The 15,826-nt window shown below is 42.4% G+C and overlaps 1 protein-coding gene across 1 annotated transcript in view; it reads left to right on the forward strand.

Moving 5' to 3' along the window:
- Positions 1-1,724: 1,724 nt before the first annotated feature.
- PPEF1 (protein phosphatase, EF-hand calcium binding domain 1) overlaps positions 1,725-15,826 on the forward strand; it is a 30,983-nt gene continuing 16,881 nt past the window's right edge. Inside the window, exons 1-5 of the mRNA XM_009325501.1 lie at positions 1,725-1,767; positions 6,958-7,085; positions 7,893-7,944; positions 13,613-13,785; positions 15,523-15,637. Of these exons, the coding sequence (XP_009323776.1) occupies positions 1,725-1,767; positions 6,958-7,085; positions 7,893-7,944; positions 13,613-13,785; positions 15,523-15,637 (511 nt within the window). The remainder of the gene's footprint in view (positions 1,768-6,957; positions 7,086-7,892; positions 7,945-13,612; positions 13,786-15,522; positions 15,638-15,826) is intronic.

Below are 15,826 nucleotides of genomic sequence, written 5' to 3' on the forward strand. Positions count from 1 at the left end.
GTTCAAGGAGCGCCTGGAGGACGCTCTTAGTCAAATGGTTTCGTTTTAGGTAGTCCTGCGAGGAGCAGGGAGTTGGACTCGATGATCCTTATGAGTCCCTTCCAACTTGAGATATTCTATGAATTGTTTGGAGAGAAAACAAATTTGAGCTATTAGCAGTATCAGTGCTGTATTTGATGCTGTCAAAGCCATTGATTGGCTTAAAATTAATGTAACGGCACTTTTTTGAATTTCATGATAGCTCCTTCAGAGGGAAGAAAAGCAGTCCATTGTGGGGGAAAAAACCCTGAAATCCTTCTTTCCTGAAATAAATACTGACTCAGAAGGTGGCAGACCCAGCTCAAGTCTAGAATACCCTTGTGTTGTGGGACCCTGAAAACAGTCCCACAACTCTTTAGAGTTGTGTGATATTAATATAATATAATATATAATAATAAATATATTACAACTGTAAATAGTCCCGCAACAATAAATGTATTCTAACTATTGAAATTGAAAATAGGCTAGTGATGCGTTTATGTTTTCCTCTCTCTTATCCTCCTATTATTTTTACTTCTGCTAGTAAAGCCAAAGGAGAATAATATAGTTAAGCATTCATTTTATGCTGACTAATTTCTTCTTTGTTTTAAAACTCAAGTTAAAAGAAAATGAATATCAATGAAACAAAACAACAAATGCAATAATCAGACATGCTAGAGAGAAACGTATCCTTGGAGACAGGGAGAGAGAGGGGTCAGTGTGATCATATAAGAAATCTTTATCTAAGACAAAGTTCAGTCTCTCTAAGAGCATCAGTGACTTTCTTGTTACTGAGATATTAACCGACTTTGTATCTCAGGGAAATTGTATTCATTTGAACTTGTTGATTAGGAAGTGTGTTGCATTAATGAATAATACCAGTTAGTGAAGAGCTGAGCAAGTGCCAGGAGAAAAATGCAAAAGGCCACACTACTTTGTTCATTTATTTAGCGAAACCAAATGTTTTATTTAGAATGTTTCAGTAGAAATGCAACAGAAAATTGGATGTTTTATTTAATTGAAATCAGATAATGAAGCAATTTGCTATGGCACTGTCTCTCCTTGTAAATTTGGTGGTGGTGTCACTGAGGGATAAAGTGATAAATGGGGTGGTAGGGCACCTTTTCAAACCAATAGAGTGTTAGGAGGGCTGAGGTTTGGGTTTTTTTTAGCAGTAGTATCAGATGTAATTTAAAGTCCTTAAAATTCTGCAGTTCCGATTTTCATATCACAAGAATGAAGAGTAATATGCCTCTGTAGTCCTTTGTCCCTAGTAGTAAGGCTTTAAATAGCTATACTTCAGATTAAGAAATCACTGGTGCACATTAACTTCCAGCTAACATGTAAGGAGTAAACTGTATTAATTACTGAGATCATCTGTCTTGAATGCAAGCTGATAGTGATCAGATGTGAAAAAGAAACCTAGTATGGTTCATCAGGTCCAGTTTGTGTAGGACATGCTGTACAGTAATTTGTTACAAGCTGTAGGTACTTTACATTCTGTGTTGTCAAGCACTTTTTTTTTTCCTTTCCCTCCCTCCCAATCCTCTTCCTGTTAGGAGTGCTAGGAAGAGCCCAGGAGCCCAGAGGGGGATAATCCTCATCACTGAAGGAAAAACACAGGAAATGTGTGTAACGCTAACAGCTGAGAAAAACATGCTTCATATCAGCAGCAATTAAAACTGATGGGCAGCATCACTGGAACCATGGGGTGCAGCAGTTCTGTAGCTGACAGAAGGTCAGAGAAAGGTGAGTGCTGCCTTTGTCTTCAGGGTCGGTGGTTGTTCTCTCTGTGACACCAGAAGAGAATTGCAAGGTAATGTTTCCCCTCAGTCCTGTTGTCAAAATACTTGTTCAGAGAAAATTATTTTATAATTATCTTTTTTTTAAAAGAGTGCATAGCTTTTAGATGCTGGCTGAGGTCAGAAGGCAACTGTAGACCACCTCTAACATCTACAGGTTGGGTTGCAAAAGATTCACAGCATCTGGGACAGAAGCTAAATTTCAGATGTCTATGCTTGCCCTGTCACTGGCAAAGCATATGGGGTAAGGTATTGAGGGGGACCTTTTATGGCCTTTCACAGCACAGGATTCCTGGGCAAACTGCCCCAATTTCCCTGCTGCTGAGTGACCCTGATTATGAAACAAGTGTAGTAAAGCACAGCTATTACAATGACTGTCAGAATCTGCCATACCAAGTGCCTGGCCTGAAATTCTCCCTGATAGTCACTGAGACTGTCAGTTGAAAGTCTTCACAGTACCTGGTTAAATGTTCAATTAAAAAACCTAATGTATCACCCCCCTGCTTTTAATCATACCACACCCTGGTATGAACACACCAGGCTTTGCACAGGCAGGTGGGTTCTAGGATTGGCTCAGACCTTTGTTCAGACCCTTTGTGTTCTCTTTCAAGGTTTGTCATTAAAGCACAATTTACAAGTCTGTCGAGAGCCATGTTATGTGGCACTGTGCGTAGTCTTAGGAGATAATTATGCTGAACAGCCATGGTTGAAAAGGAAGGCTTTTTGGCTACCGAGCCGGGACACAAGTCACAGGAAACTGGTGACTAAGAAGCAGGAGCACTTAGTCATGGCTACAGGGATCCAAGCTGACTGGTCTAAGGGTAGCCCTCAGCTTTGTGTACACTACTTGGCAGTCACAGCAGCATCAGTGCTGTATCACAGCAGTGGAAGTAGAATGGAAACATTTGGAGCCCCAGACCTACCTGTAACTGGGAAACAGTCCTTCCTGTTTGGGTTTGCATGCTCTGCGTATATGTGCCTTGCAAGGCCTCGGAGTCGAGTTAGTTGGGAATATTTCTGAGGGTGCAAAAGGTTGGAGCGGGCATGAGGAGCTGTACTCTTTCTCACTCTACAACCATCAATACACATTGGTGTGGAGCCAGGCTTTGCTACCCCAAAGCTGGCTTATAATTTTGTGTGCTCGTTTGACAATGTTTTGTCCTCTCCAGTTGCTGGATGGTATTCTTTCTGCACTTCAGCAGTAGTTAAATGATGCTGAACCATCATTCTATCTGCAGCCTGAGGCTGTACATTCCTCTAATAATAACATGAATTTAACAGGTACTTGCTGGTGTAGAGACCTTCTGCAACTGATAACAATTTCTTTTACAGATGCAGTTTAGCCTAGTGTGAAAATCATGTTCCGATTCAGTCCTGAGAATAACAGTGCTGTAACAAGTACAATTAAAAAAAAATGACAGGAAATACTCTGTTAGATTTGCAACATTAACCATAGTGGTCGATATATATCTGCCTTATGTGATACCAGTGGAACTGTGCTGTGTTAAGTGCTCAGGACCATTAAGAAACCCAGGGGGGCTTTAATGGGAAGTTTAATGGTTCTGAGGCTGGAAATCAGTTTCTGTGCTGGTGGCTGTGCTTTGCCCCTTAGGTACTCTTCTAAACAGAAAAGCTGATGACAGCCTTGCTGTGATGTGTCAGGCTTTCAGGTCTGTGGTGGTGGGGAATTCCAGAAAGGACAGAAAATAAGAGAGATCTCAGAGTTTATGTATGGTACAAAGGATGCTCTTAGTCATATACAGATTACATTTCCTTCAGGCAGGAGGATTTTTCTAGGACAGATGCGATATCTGTAGGATGAAAGTCTTGACTGATTTTGGCCTTGTTTGGACTAGAAAACTTTACCACTTCAACTATACTGTATATTTATTAATGGTAAAATAAGCAAACAACATGCTATTATGGCACCTGTAAGCATTTTTATAAAAAAGCTTCCATAATGCTATGCATTTATTAATAGACTCACTTTTCCATGGAGGTTTTTCTTTATCTGCATAACTGTCAGTTTAAGAAAAAAATCATTCTCACTCAGGGGATGCCACTCGCCCTAGTCTCAAAATCCCTGGTATTTGTGATCAGCTAAAATAATTGACTAGTGTAAACTGTTGTCCTTCTAATAGAGAGCTTTTCTTTGCTGTTTTGCAGGGGAATAAAAAGCATTAGTATGGATTGTTGGTTGTTATTTCTTGTTTTGTTTTTCAGTATCAACTGTTCATTTTGGCAACTGTAATAAAATATAAGCATATTTGTGTTAAGACATTAGTGTTGGTTTTAGTTTCCGCTTTTTTTTTTTTTCATGAAGTTGCAGTACTGTCTGGTGATGATTGTGTCAAACTCTGGAATTCAGGAGAACGTCTCAGTTTGTTTCCGTGCTTCTCCTGATCGTCTGTTCATCTGCTCAGAAATGAGCTCTAGTTCTTGGGAGCATCAGGAGATAAGATCAGCGTATTCCTTTGGTCCTCGTACCTTCGATAGAGTTGCCCTGCAGCTGCTTTGACTTGTTCTCCCAAGGTCAGAAGCATAAAGGCTTTTTTTCTGTGTCCTATGCTGAGCTATTCAGGATTGAGTTCCTTAGGAAACTCCTTGAAGTGAGGTGTTAGTTGCAGGGTTGGAGGCAAAGTCTTCACATTTCTGGCCCCGTCTACTTATTTACTGGTACCCTGTTGAGAGTACAGGGAAAAAGAGGTAGGGAAAAAGAGGTAAGGAACCAGTCAAGAAAGAATTATGTTCAACTTTAAGTGAGTAAACATGACATCTCTTGAGGGCAGCCTTCTACCTTACTCTATTTTTTGTTGCCAGGCAAGAATATGGTGCTGGCAATGTGGTTGCATTGGGTCAGGTGCAGGATCCAATACCCCTGCTCTCTGTTTTCTTCTCGCTGTTACGCAGTCATGCATGTAATCATAGAATCATTAAGGTTGGAAAAGACCTCTAAGATCATCGAGTCCAACCGTCGACCCAACACCACCATGCCCACTAAACCATGTCCCTAAGCGCCTCATCTACCCGTCTTTTAAATACCTCCAGGGATGGGGACTCAACCACTTCCCTGGGCAGCCTGTTCCAATGTTTAACCACTCTTGCAGTAAAGAAATTTTTCCTCACATCCAATCTAAACCTCCCCTGGCGCAACTTGAGGCCATTTCCCCTCATCCTATCACTAGTTACTTGGGAGAAGAGACCGACACCCACCTCGCTACAACCTCCTTTCAGGTAGTTGTAGAGAGCGATGAGGTCTCCCCTCAGCCTCCTTTCCTCCAGGCTAAACAACCCCAGTTCCCTCAGCTGTTCCTCATAAGACTTGTTCTCCAGACCCTTCACCAGCCTCGTTGCCCTTCTCTGGACACGCTCCAGCACCTCAAGGTCCTTCTTGTAGTGAGGGGCCCAAAACTGAACACAGTATTCGAGGTTTGGATGCACCTTTTTAATTCCTCTTGACCACCCCTGTTAGGGCTCCATAGGGCTAAGCATGTTAATACAGAGTCCCCTTCTGACCATAATTTGAGCAAATTATTAGATTTGAATTTGCCATTATTTCAGCTGCTAGATCTTCAAGGCTGTAGCTGCATTTTGTTCCAATTTTGTATAGTAAATGGTGTCCTCCTCTGGATGATAAATCCATACTTACATATGGCCTAAGTATATGAAACGTGTTTACTCCTCTCTAGATGATCTTAAAAAAACCCCAGTTAACAAGTGACCAAGGAATGCTTTTCTCAAAGTTAGTTGATCTTTCTGGGTAAGCATCCTTGAAGCACTAGAGAGTCACAGCTCTGTGAAACAGCAGAAGTTACTGCTGAGCTCATCTGTTCCTCTTCTCCCAAGCTCATGGTTATTTCAGGCTGAGCACAGCCCCTCCAGCCTTCTGCTTTCACTCCTCCCTCCAGGTCTATGGGAGCTGCAGTGATCACCTGTAATGCTGAGGGCATGCCTGCCCGCCTTTCCTCTTTGTCTTCCTGCTGGCAGTGCTACTGCCACCCACATTTCACACCCCGGCTCCTGAGAGCTGCTGCCCTTTGGGTACCAGGAGTAGCAGGGGGGATTGGCAGCATGGTGGGGAGGGATCAGGTGGGCATCAGCCCCTGGAGCTCCTGTCCTCCTGCACAACTCTTGCTGGTGGCCACTGTTCACGCAGCACTAACTGCTTAACATAGGTGTGAGGAGCTCTCCCCACAGGGCAACGCCCATCCCAGGACCTCTTTTTGCCACCAGATGTTGTTCTGCTTGATAAACTTTTATCTGAGCAGCTAAGGGAATGTGATCTGTTTGTGGCCTGACTGGGGCCTGTAGGCAGCAGGCCCTTCACTCTAGGCTGCAGCCTTGGTGACTGTCCTTCAGGGAAGTTTCCAGCAGTTTTCCAGGCTGGGACAATAGTAGACACAACTTCTTAAAGTGCTGAGTGGGATGTGTATTCTGCACATAGTCCAAAATAGTCTTCTGACATCTCCCATTGAATTCTTGGGGTGAGTGGTCCTTTGTTCACCAAGGTAGCCAAAGATATAGCTGTGTGCCTTTTGGCATGTCTATTTAAGCAACTGTTTAAGCATCTATTCTCCCCTTCGATACCATTTGTTAACATTTTACCCTAAGGTTTGAATTTTGCTGGCTTGCCGATACAGCTGTGCAGGCAAAAACTTTCTGTTAAAAGAGGCTGTTACAAACTCTCATTACGTGATGCTCATGTTACAGCTTGCAGTCTGAAGCTTTTTAATGCAGCTTGGTAAAGAAATACATTTTGTTGGTAGGCCAAACTGCTCTTCTTCCTTTCCTTACCTTCCCAAAACCCACATACTGCCCATCAGCTGAACATGGCTGACTTTTTATGTGGGTACTGTCTTCAGGACAATGAAATGGGGAAGGTTTCTAATAGTATAGGCCTGAGCAAGTCAGCTAGTTTGGGATCTGTCCCCAAAGACAGAAACAGTAAATGCATCATGTATTCATTATCAGAAAACACTTTTTAAGTCTCAGTTTTACAGAGCTTCATCTTAATGTTGACTGTGCACAATGGACTGAATTTGTCATCTGTCTGCAAAATTCTGCAAAGGTAGCATGTGTGTTTTCACTGTAGATTACACTGCATCCATGTGTGCTCCGTTGCTTTCTGTTTTGACAGTCATTAGAGCTGCTATCCTCATCCAGAATTGGTACCGCTTTACAATGGCCCGGCTAGAGATGAGGCGCCGCTATTCTCTGAGTATCTTTCAGTCAATCGAATATGCTGATGAGCAAGATCAACTACAGGTTTGTAATCTTCAGTTTCTCCTGTACAAGCAGTTATGTTATCCCCAGTGGACTGAAGTTGCATAAACAGAATGGGTATGTGGTTATTTCTACCTACAAAGCTGTGTCCTGTATAATAAAACTGCTTCCCTGCCTCACACATGAACTAATTAAGTGGGGTCTCTCTCTCTCTCTCTCTCTCTCTCTCTCAAAAACTATGTAAGCAGCAGGACACCATTCTGCCCGTACAACCATATCTAGGTTAGAGGTTCCTGCAGAACAGCTCTGTTAGCCAGGGATTGCAGGTCATCCCACTATGGGTGATCTTAACTGTGTCTGTGAGGCAAGATATGTGCAACAAAGATATCAATGTCTCAGCATGTCAGCCCAGGCTTACTTTAGGGTCAATACAGGGAATTAGGAACTTCTAGGGCTTTGTATTCATCCTAAGCACCAGCGTCTAAAGTCAGTTCGGTGCATTGTAGCAGTTTCTTTCTATTGACTACAAAGGAAGTCTAGGCAAATAGTCTGCATGATGGGCAAGATGAATTACACCCAAAAATGTCAGCAGCATTGATACAGCCCTGGAACTTTGTATGTATTCATATAGTGTCAATCTGCTAATTCATAGCAAGGAAGGAAAGGAGTAAGTCATTTTTGTAGTAGGACACAAGTTCTGTCATTATTGTAGGCTGATGCCTACAATACAGTAGTGTCTTAGATCCCCCTAAATGGGAAATTGCTAGTAATTGAGTAAGGAAAGAGAATGTTAATGCTTGTTGGATCCCCTAAACTGATCAGTGTGTGTTTGTTCTTTTCTGTACTCAGCTATCCAACTTCTTTACATTCATGCTGGATCACTATACTCATCCTGATTCAGGTAAGGATAAAAATCAAAGTAATATGGAGATTCTGTTTGAAAAACCTGATGTGAGGAAAGTTAATTTTCAATGTGATGTTTACAGCCTATGGCATGTGCTGGGGCTGAGGTTTGATTTCACAAATACTGTAATAAGAATTTGATCCTGTAAGTGTGGACTCTGCTCAATACCTACTCAGTGAGTCAAGATGTAAGATACCTGTTGTCCTTATGAGAATACTGAGAGGTGCTCAAAGTGCTTCCTTATATGTTACTGCCCTTAAGCTGTTCTCATGGTAGTCTTACGGACTCCAATTTTCACAGCTTTCTATGCATGTTTTCTTAAACTATGAGATGTGATTATCCAGAAAGAATGTGTCTAGTTGGTTTAGGGCAGGTGTAATCAAAGAGGTTGCTCCTCTTCTTTTTCTTTTTTTTTTTCCCCCTGAAGCAGTTCTGGACCACTTTTTAATTTAATTTGTTCTAGATTTCGCTGCAAAACATGTATCAGTACGTGAATGATTAAAAATGAAATAAATTTAAACTGCTGGAGATAAATCTTTAGAAACCATCTCAATTAAAGCTCAGTTATTCAAAGAATAACATTTAATTTTTGAAGTATTTTGGGATCTTTGGATGAAACTTACTTTTGAGGTCAAGCTCAACAGAAGGACAGACTGAAAGTGACTTCCTAAGTCCAGAAAACAAACATGACTTCCCTGAACAAATTGGGACTAGATCTAATCCCAGTGGAGTTAAAAAGGAGGCTGTCCCTTTCTTATTGAATTACAAGAGAATGTCCTTTCTCTTTCATCTGGTCGAGCCACAGGTTATTCCAATTAAAATTTGCACAAGACTCTTTGATAGCAGGATAAAACCACCATCAAAACCGTAAGTGGTTCAGTGTTCTAATGACAACCATTAGAAATGGCAATTTTTCCTCTCTTAAATACTTTAGAGTGCCTAATGCTCTCTGTGCTCTGCAGAAAAAGAAATTATATTTGAGCCTCGCTCCAAAGCCAAGGCAGATGATACAATAGTCCTTCCTTTGATTTTTTTCCATTACCACTGTATTCTGAAAAAATATCTGCTTTAGTCATTTAACTTCCTGGGAAGGAATTGGCAAACTCAAAGAAAATCAGACGCTGCTCACTTCATCTACTTCTTCTACATGCTGATAGCGCACCTCAGTTCAGCTTTTCCAGCTGAGTGGGAAAGAAAATAGTAGCACTAGGTCTGAGATTTGGAAAAACAGTGTTAATTTCTATTTTCATTACAATATTAAAAGGGAATTTTACAGCTGCTCACTGTAGATATGATTTATCCGCCTTTATTAACTGTGTCTATTTACAGAAGGAACAAAGGTGAGTGAGATACCTCAGGTGACTTGCTAGGGCTCAGGACATGGCTGGGTACACTGCTACATGCATAGGCTGTCCATGGGCAGGTGGAGATCCAGGCCCCACCTGTGCACAGGGAGGGACAGAGGGTACTGTGGGCTGCCCCTTGTCACCACTGCGTGGGTGACCTGTTTTTGGTCTTGCAGATATTGGGAATTGTGGATGTGGTTAAGGCTGAAACACATGAAAAAGTGTATGGTTTATGGTAAAGCTCCCCTTTGTCTTGCGTGCTTAAAACTTCCATCTGTTAGTACTGAAGTTGTTAAGGCTTGATAACTGCCCCAAAGGCTTTTTTTTTTTTGTCTTGGTTTGTAATTTCCCCCTTTCTAACGCCCCGTGTTACAGATACCAGAACCCAAAAAGAAACAGAAAGATTCTGTAAGGTACGTGTTTAATAGAGAGATGGCCCAGGTCACCTATGCAAAGGAGCTGACATAGGGGTTTTTTTGAGAATTTGCACATCAAATTTGTGGTTTGTGGTTATGTTTGTCCAACTACTGGCTGTGTGCATTCTTTACGTCAAGCTCTCGATTGCTTGCCCCTCTAAGTGACCTTTGCAGCACCCATGCTAGCCCCACCGATTTAAGCAAACTCAGTGCTGAATAAAGTGATTCTCAGCAAACTGCTTCCAATTCTGCAGAATCACGGTTTTAAGATGTGAGCCACGGTGAGTGTAAACATAACAAGCAGAGAGGCTTCAAATTGGCTTTGCTATTCCCAAGCATTTTCTAAAACCCACGATTCTCTGGCTTTTTTTTCATCAGTGTGTGCTCACTTAAATTAGAGTAAGAGCATATGGTTCAAAAGCCCTCTCCAAGAAGACAGTATGTAATATTCTTCCCAGAGAATAGGTTGCCTGTTCTCAGTATGTGATGAGGAAGCTACCTGAAGATTTTGTGATCTGTGTTTTTCCTTACATTACAAATCACTCAGTCTCCACTATTCATCTTGTCACTTTCCTCTTTTTAATCTGCTTTTTCAGAACATATTTTTCAAAGAAAGAAAGCAGCCACCATCTCATTAACACAGTAGTGCTTTTGATGTGATTGTTTATCTGTTGTACCCTGAAGCTTTTTTCATCCTCCCATCCTGCTTAAGATGTCAGTGCAGTTTGTGATTGTGATATTGTATAGCCGTGTGTCTTGTTCTTGTTTTGCTTCTGATTAAAGGCTATTTTCCAAGGGTTTGTGGGAAGTAAGAATGAAAAACTTTTCCACCTTACACTTTTCTCCCTCCATTCCCCAAAAAATCTGCATACCTATTCAGCCTTTCAGTTGAAAGATCTCTGGTCAGAGAAAGCTGGAAACTGCTTTTCCAGCAAAAAGTGACCCATTTACTCACTCTTTTGTGGGCGTATTGAGGGTGAGAAGGCTGCAAACATGTCCTGGGCAAAGTGGTGGGACTGGGAGTCCAAGGCACCCCTGGCTGTGCCTCTCAAGGTCACCAGGGCAGGAGCTACGCCTCCTGGAGCCTTCCTTCAAAAGGGAACAAAAAAAAGTGCTGTTTTCCACAGTTTCACTGCTCATGATGCCTCCCTTACAGCGTTAACACCCTTCCAAGGCTTTTTGCATAGAGCGATTCTTTCAGTGAGGAATAAGTCTCAGCTGCTTGCAGCTTACAGCGCCAGGAATGGAGTGAAGGAATATATGTTTGGAGTGTTACAGAAATCTTCATCCTCTTAGTGGGCTCAAGGTCCATCTGGCTTTGACCTGATGGCTGGGGATCAGTATCTGGCAGATGTAAGAGCACTCCTCAGGAGTCAGAGGTGCTCTCAGGTACCCCAATAGTTAGTCTGAAGGCGCACGGATGGTGGCAGAACAGAGAGTTTATTTCAGAGCTGCAGAAGTAGCTGATTCCCTCTTACCCCGATAGTGAGTATATCTTTGGCAGTGGTGTCTTTGACTTGCCTTGAAGAACTCCCGTGGCGAGGTGGTCTTGTCAGGAGAACCAGGTCCCTGGGCTTTCTGTGGCCAAACTGACTCCATGTAGCTCTGGGCTTTCGTGTTTAACATGGAATATGGCTGTTGTCCTGTAGAGTAGTTGTATGGGGTCTGCTAATAGCAAAGACTCAACTCACTGAGCTTGGGCTAGACCTCTGGTGTCAGAGTACAAAGCAGGTCATTCCCTGTGCTCTCTGTAGTTGGCGGAGAGATGCAGATACTGGCAGAGGGTATTTCATTCTGTCTTAAGATGGGTGCCTGAACTAGGCACGTTGAGAGTTTTTGTCCTTGTCTTTCAATATAGACTGAAAGAGCCTTGACAGCTTTGACTAGGAGATGACTAAAATAAGAAGGGTGCTGAATCTTTCGGAATTAGTCCTCCCTGGGGCTTGCGGTGAGCTGGGGTACTTGTCGGCCAGCATGCTGATCCCCAGGCTGCATTAGGGCATCCATTACTGACTCCTCTGACAGCTAAAAGACTGCCTGAGGAGATGTAAGCGCATTCTAAGGCTAATGACCATGACTGGCTTTTGAGGACTCATCCAGAAGTGGAAAATGGGGTGTACTTTGCAGAGATATGCCCTACAGGGAAGGAGATTTGGTTTCTCAGCCTGGGCATATGCCAAAAAGGAAGCAAGGCTGCCAGGAAGGCAGGTTCATGTTCAGAGGTAAAGGGAAGGGTAGCCTGCTGCATGCAGGAAGGGAGGGCTGGAGTAGGAGCAGGCATGGGCAGCTGTCTGCCTGGCTTGAAATGCTGAGAAGACTGCTGACTCTGAAGGAGTCATGTCAGATGAGGAGAGCCTCTGGCCAGAACAGGCAAGCAATGAGGAATTCGGGTCATCTGAGGAACTGGCTCTGTGGTCTACACCCACCTGCTTCTGCGAGGTAGGGCACAGAGGGAGATGCTGTCCAGAGACCTGCTGCTAGAGCTGGGACGAGACTTGGTGCAGATTTGCTTGGCTGATTAGTATGTGGGAACCAGCAGTTTCAGTCCATGGGTGACATTCTGGCATCCGGCCAGACAAAGCTGTAACTGTGGTAGAAGACTGCAAATCAGACTGTGCTTGGTGGAAACGGTGAACCCTGAGCACCTTGCTGTTACTTGATGCGTTGATCCATTTACATGGCTGTATACTGAATGTGCTAATCAGCTCAAAGCAGAAGAGCTGATAAAAAAAGGGTTTTTTATAATCCAGAGCTGACAAAAAGTGTATTTTTATCTGTTTATTTAATATGGATTTTATCCAGTTACAAGACAAGCTGGCCTTTATGAATCTCATAATTTATGAGGCCACATGCCGGTTTTGGCTGCTATGAGTTTTGAGTCACAGCCATGGGTATTCCTCCGGCAATAAATAATAGATTTTTGTTTCCAGTTGCATCTAATCAAGGTTACAGAAAACTTACCTGTAGCCCAGCAAAAAGTGTTTACAACAATCATCTCACAAAAGCAACTCTGCAACAGCAGCTGCCAGAACACTGTCCCCTAGGGCTGGTTCTCCCTTTTAGTATAATATATGATAAAGACAATCTGCAAGAAGAAAACAGTGAAATCTACTGTTCACTCAGTTACATTTCAAGGGTATATTCAAGAAAATATTGGATTGAAGCAATTAGCAATGTTCCTGCTTTCTCCATGTGCCAGGAAAATTAGAAGCTATGCTCTACTTTTACCGCTGTGTTTTTGTTTACTTTATTTCATCCAATGGTTTTATGGCAGCCAACCAAAAGCTGGCATTGTGTCCTAGTTGTATCAGAAAGGAGTGCTTTGCAATCCACTGTGAATAAACAGGATTTTGTTGATGACTTTTTAAATAATCACTGACCTGCTGGCATTTAGCCTAAAAATTTTACATAGAAAATAAAAGCAATAAAAGTGAATCTTTAAAACCTGTATTAAAAGTGTAATATTGAACCTTAAACAATGATGGTCATTGAATGATCAGCCATGACTTTTGAATCTCCTTGCTTTGTTGGGGAAGGAGAAGAAAGTCTGTAACAGGTTGTGTTTCTCATTACGTATGAGAGCAGATTGCTCCACAACTTCAGTGCAAAATATTTTGCATCCTGACCACAGCTACTGGCTGTTGGGACAGAGGTTTTGCCTGTTTTTTCATTTAGTTGGGTTTTTGCTTGTTTTTTGGGGTGGGTGGGTTGGTTGGTTTTAGTATTGTGAAACAATCTGAGGAGACCTGGAGCTCTGCCACTATACAAGGCAGGAGTTAGCCACTGTAATACTGCAGCAAGTAAAGCATCAGTTAAATTCAACCGATTCTGGTCATGCTGTTATGGCCCTATCGGGGACTGGTGGAGTTTCTACATTGTTGTTTTTCTTCCCTCTTGTTCCAGTTTCTCACATTTTCACCAGCCCTAGTGTTTCTCAGGTGGTAGATGAAGGCTTATGTTTAACAGAATTTGAAAGGAAGATTGATGTTCCAGACTCCTATTACGGACCACGACTCTCATTCCCCCTTACTATTGAAGATGCCAATGCTCTTCTTCATGCTTTCAGGAATGAACAGGTAAGTTGCAACTAGCTTGATTTCTTTTTACTTATTTTACACCTCTGTCAAGTTGTAGCTCCACAATCAGTTGAATCCAATGTAAGGCTAAACTGGTGTCCAAGGAGATATTTCTCCCCTCCTTCCCATCCCATTACCCTTGCCTGCTAGCCCCATGTGATCGTACAGGTACATGGTGAGCTGTCTTGGGAAACCGATCTGGCTGGAAGCTAACACAACAAAATCAAAAGCAGTCAGTTCTCAGCCAGACTAGTTCCCAGATTTGATCCACTGCTTGGCTGCGTGACCACCAGAGACAGCACTGGGGAGGGGGCAGGGATTAGTGGGGACCTCCTCTTCTAGCACTGAGATTACAGTGATCATGAAATGGGAAGCCTTAGCGGCTGCAAGGCTGGGGTTATCAGTGAGGGTGCAGGACTGGGGAAGGTGTCCTAAGCTAACTTAGAAACTGGTTATCATCTTTTTCTGGGTTAAAAGTGCTCCTTGTGTGGTCCTCTTCTTTTTTTCCCCCACCCCATTCTTTTTAGAGGAATTGAGGTACAAGGGTTAATCACCTCGTTCCAGTGTGCAAGACTCCACCATAATGGAAGAGTGAATATAAAGCATAGCTAATGTAGCGGAACAGGGTGATAGCACAAATCTTGGGAGCTTGCTGTCTGTGGCTGCCAAGGCACTGAGAAGGCTGTTGCTGATTCTCTGTGTTCCTGAGCAAGTCCCTTTGCTGCCCTCTTACAAGATGAGGGTGGGGCAGGGAGGCATTACATGGCACAGCTTTGTTTGAGCTTGTGGTCACTTGAGTTTAGCAATATACTGTATATAAAGCATAAGGGTCTATCTCGCTTTTCAATTCACTAAATAATGGCGGGGGGGGGAGTGTGTCTGTAATTTTCTGTGGAGGCTGATCTTAAAAGTAGCAAATGTAAAGCACATGATAAATGAGCCCACCCAGACTTCACCTTACTGTCAGCTCTCTCTTCTCTCACTGTGGTTGGCATTTCATTAAGGAAGTGATTATATGTAATTGGCCTTTTTTGTTTGCTTTAAAAACATGAATCTTGAAAAGTCAGTCTGTAGCTCATCTATCTCCTTTACCAAACTTCCTCAGAGTTGTGTTTGAATTAAAAGCCTTAAAAATCACTGACTGACAAAATTATCATAAAACACATTAGCAGAGACCAGAAGCTTCAATATTGCATTCTCATAACATCTTCACAGTGAACAGGAAGATAACTCTTAACAAGGCAACCCTTGCTGGAGTTTCCCTCTCATTATTTTTGCAATTTGCTGAAATATCATTTATGGCCTTTGGGGGTTTTTTGGTTGGTTTGTGGTTTTGTTTTGTTTTGTTTTTTTAACTCACAGCTAGAACGACATCCTTTTTTTTTTTTTTTCCCCTAGTTACTTTGAACAGATGACCTTATGCAATGATTCTGAGTGCTGTATTACTCAGTCTCTTATCCTTTCTGTAGATGGGAAGAGTAGAAAGAGTACACTAGAAACAAAATGGGAAAATATGTGAAGCAAGTTCATTAAGGGCTCTATATCCATTCACTGGGAAGCAAGTGCAAAGCTATGAACACTCCTAATTCCCAGCACTAAACCATACAGCCTGTAATCACGTCTGGAGGTCTGTAGTATAAATAATCTTGGCAATACGTGTCTGATATTAGTAAAGCAGACAGACATATTGCTACTTCTAATAAGTCTCCCTTTTCTCCCCGCATTTTTTTCTCACAGCTGCTTCATGCCCGCTATGTACTGCAACTACTATGTGAAACTAGGAAGGTTCTCAAAGAGATGCCAAATATCACCCATCTTTCAACTTCCTATTCCAAGGAGATAACTGTCTGTGGTAAGGTGCCAGAGAAGATAACCACTTTGGGCTATGGGTTGATATTCTAAGTGGTTAGAGAACGATACAGACATTTCCAAATGTTGCTGTTACAAGAAAGTTCTCGATGCTTTTTTTTTCTTCTTCTTTCCCCCCCCCCCCCAAACGAATAATTTGGAACAAAAAAAAAACAAAAGATCCCCGAGACAA

The sequence above is a fragment of the Pygoscelis adeliae genome, unplaced genomic scaffold, assembly GCF_000699105.1.
Source record: "Pygoscelis adeliae isolate BGI_AS28 unplaced genomic scaffold, ASM69910v1 Scaffold386, whole genome shotgun sequence".
NCBI lineage: Eukaryota > Metazoa > Chordata > Aves > Sphenisciformes > Spheniscidae > Pygoscelis > Pygoscelis adeliae.